At 37.3% G+C, this 2,791-nt stretch overlaps 1 protein-coding gene across 1 annotated transcript; it reads left to right on the top strand.

Annotated features, from left to right (window-relative positions):
• Positions 1 to 382: 382 nt before the first annotated feature.
• LOC137638827 (uncharacterized) lies at positions 383 to 832 on the top strand. The gene has a single exon (XM_068371219.1). The coding sequence runs from the start codon at positions 383 to 385 to the stop codon at positions 830 to 832; it is 450 nt and encodes a 149-aa protein (XP_068227320.1).
• Positions 833 to 2,791: the final 1,959 nt, after the last annotated feature.

Raw genomic sequence — 2,791 nt, 5'->3', positions numbered from 1 at the left:
TCTATGATAATCCATTTAGATTTCTCTAAGTATTTTACATATCTCTCTTCTTAAGTACTGCTTCCACATACAAAGACAAAGACACACACATACAGTATTAATACATACATACATACATACATACATACACACACACACACACACACACATATATATATATATATATATATATATATATATATATATATATATATATATATATATATATATATATATATATATTTATATATATCTTCTTTCGATTTTAAAAATTATATCTGGTAAAGGAAATGGGTTCATTTTTTTTAACACTTAAGTTTAGCAAATTCCACCGAGATGCACAAACCAGTGCATTATTACCTAAAGTCCCTAGACCGGATGCCTAATTTCAATCTGTAGCCAAATGAAACATCTGAATCATAAACTGCGGATCGGTTGCGGCCCCGATTTACAACCACCACCTCTGGTACTGTTGGTCAACAGGGTATTAGTGGAGGAGGTTGTAGAAGTTGACAGAAGCAGTGGAAGGAGAATGGGGAAGGAAGTAGATATTGAGATTAGGAATTTTGAATGTCAGACCACTGACGGGTATGTGTACAGGAGAAAGTGGTGGAGAAACAAGGCAAGGAATATAGGTAAGGGTTTCATGCTGTTCTATCAAAGGTTTGATGGGAGGAGGAATGGCATTGGTGACATCATAAAGGAAAAAGACACTAAACGTGTGTTGGAGGTGAAGAGAGTATCAGATAGGGCAATGAGACTGAAGTTGGAAATTAAGGGTGTAACGGTGAATGTCATTAGTGCATATGCTCCTCAAGCTGGTTGTGAGGCTGAGGAGGAGGAAAAGCTCTAGGGAAAGATGAACAAATTGATGAATGATATCCCAAGAGAGGAAAGAGCAATGATCTGGCAGCCTTATATGGTTCTGCGGGAGAAGGAAATGTTGGTGATGAAACAATGATGGGATATGTGACCTTTGAGAAAGAAATGCTGAGGGACAGATGGTAGAAGAGTTTGGCATAAGAATGGATGCTGCTGTTTTGAATACTTACTTTCAGAAAAAAAAATGAACACAGGCTAACACACAAGAGTGGAGGAAGGAGCTCACAGATGTGTAGGTGTAATTTAAAAGAGTTAGGAACTGTAAAGTGGTGGCTGATGATTGTGGCAAAACATCATCGAATGCTGGTATGTGCTATGGCCTTATTTGTAAGGAAAATGAAGACTAAAGGACCAGATTGTGGAAGATGAAAATTTATAAATGTGAAAGCAACTTCAAAGATGGCGTAATGCAAGAAGTGCAAGCTCTGAGCGACAGTGAAAATCTGTCTGAGGACTGGGAAATGACAGCAAGAATAATTTGAGAGACTGGAAGTGTTTGGTACTTCATCGGGGATGTCAAAAAAGGACAAAGAATCTTGGTAGTGATACGAAGAGGTCCAAGAAAGCATAAAGAGAAAAAGCAAAGAGATATTGAGTAAGCATGAATTTACGGATAAAGCAAGAAGTTAAGAGGGCAGAAGCTAAAGCAAGGGCTGCAGCTTACGAGTTTATGAAAGGCTGATACAAAAGAGCAGGAAAAAGATTTGTACCGATTGGCCATCTAGAGATAAAGCAGAGTAAGATATACAGCATGTAAGGGTGATAAAAGATGAAAATGGCAAAGTTCTAACGGATAATAGGAGGGTGCTAAATAGATAGAAAGAATAATTTACAGATCACATGAATGCGAAGCATGTAAGAGAAGAGAGACTGGTTAAAACTCTTGTGGGCATACATGACACAAGTGAGTTGGAGGTAAGGAATGCCTTAGAAAGAATGAAAAAGAGAAAGGTGGTCGGCCATTACGATATCCCTGAGGAGGTTCTCGGGAGATGCAGCAGGCTATTCAATAAAATCGTGATGGGAACAAAAATGCCAGAAGAATGGTTGAGTATCGTGGTGCCAATCTACAAGAACTTGGAGATGCTCAGTGTTGCACTCTACCCCCATAGAATAAAGTTTTTAAGCCACAGCCTGAAAATCTGAGAAAGAGTAGTATAACATAAACTAAGAGCAGAGGTAACAACTACAAAGGGCATTCGGTAAAACACACACCTTCGCCAACGCCACATTTGTTACCATAGTTATGCAGATAAATCAGAAAACCAATGGCTGTGTAACAATGAAACCTACACATTTTGCAAGTTTGACAACCCACCTGACCTTCCAACCCCAACCACTAACAATGGTAATGACGTCAGTATATCATGGTATATGTCATAAGATTAAGCACATTTTGGTATTAGTTTCATGCAAATCAGATTAAAATTAACCAGAATATAACAAAAAGGTCTTCTTGACCTTTTTGTGACCTCAACCTTTGCACTACTTTCATGCAAATCAGATAAAAATGGACCACGATATACCAAAAAGACTTTTTTGACCTTTTTGTGTACTTGATCTTTAACCCCCATCACTGCCAAAATTTAATCAAATTGCCGTTGGATCATGGCCAATCATTCCACCAAATTTCACGAGATTCGACCAACATGTAGCGAAAATAGAGGCAATTGAATTATACACATTTTGGGAATAGTTTCATGCAAATTGGATGATAATTGACCATGATATAGCAAAATGACATTTTTTACTTTTTTGTGTCCTTTACATTTAACTCCATCACTGCCAAATTCTTACTAAATTGTCCTTGGATCATGGCTAATCACTCCAACTAAATTCCAGATTCTACCACGATATAGATAAAAAATGTTTTTGACCTTTTTGTGACCTTTGCCTTGATCATGTATATCACAAGATATATATAATTGAA

The sequence above is a fragment of the Palaemon carinicauda genome, chromosome 1, assembly GCF_036898095.1.
Source record: "Palaemon carinicauda isolate YSFRI2023 chromosome 1, ASM3689809v2, whole genome shotgun sequence".
NCBI lineage: Eukaryota > Metazoa > Arthropoda > Malacostraca > Decapoda > Palaemonidae > Palaemon > Palaemon carinicauda.
Note: the sequence above shows the minus strand (reverse complement) of the source record. Positions and strands in the feature narration are given on the sequence as shown.

Bases quoted from the DNA above. Each gene is read 5' to 3' on its own strand.
- LOC137638827 (XM_068371219.1), top strand. From the start codon at position 383: ATGAAACATCTGAATCATAAACTGCGGATCGGTTGCGGCCCCGATTTA.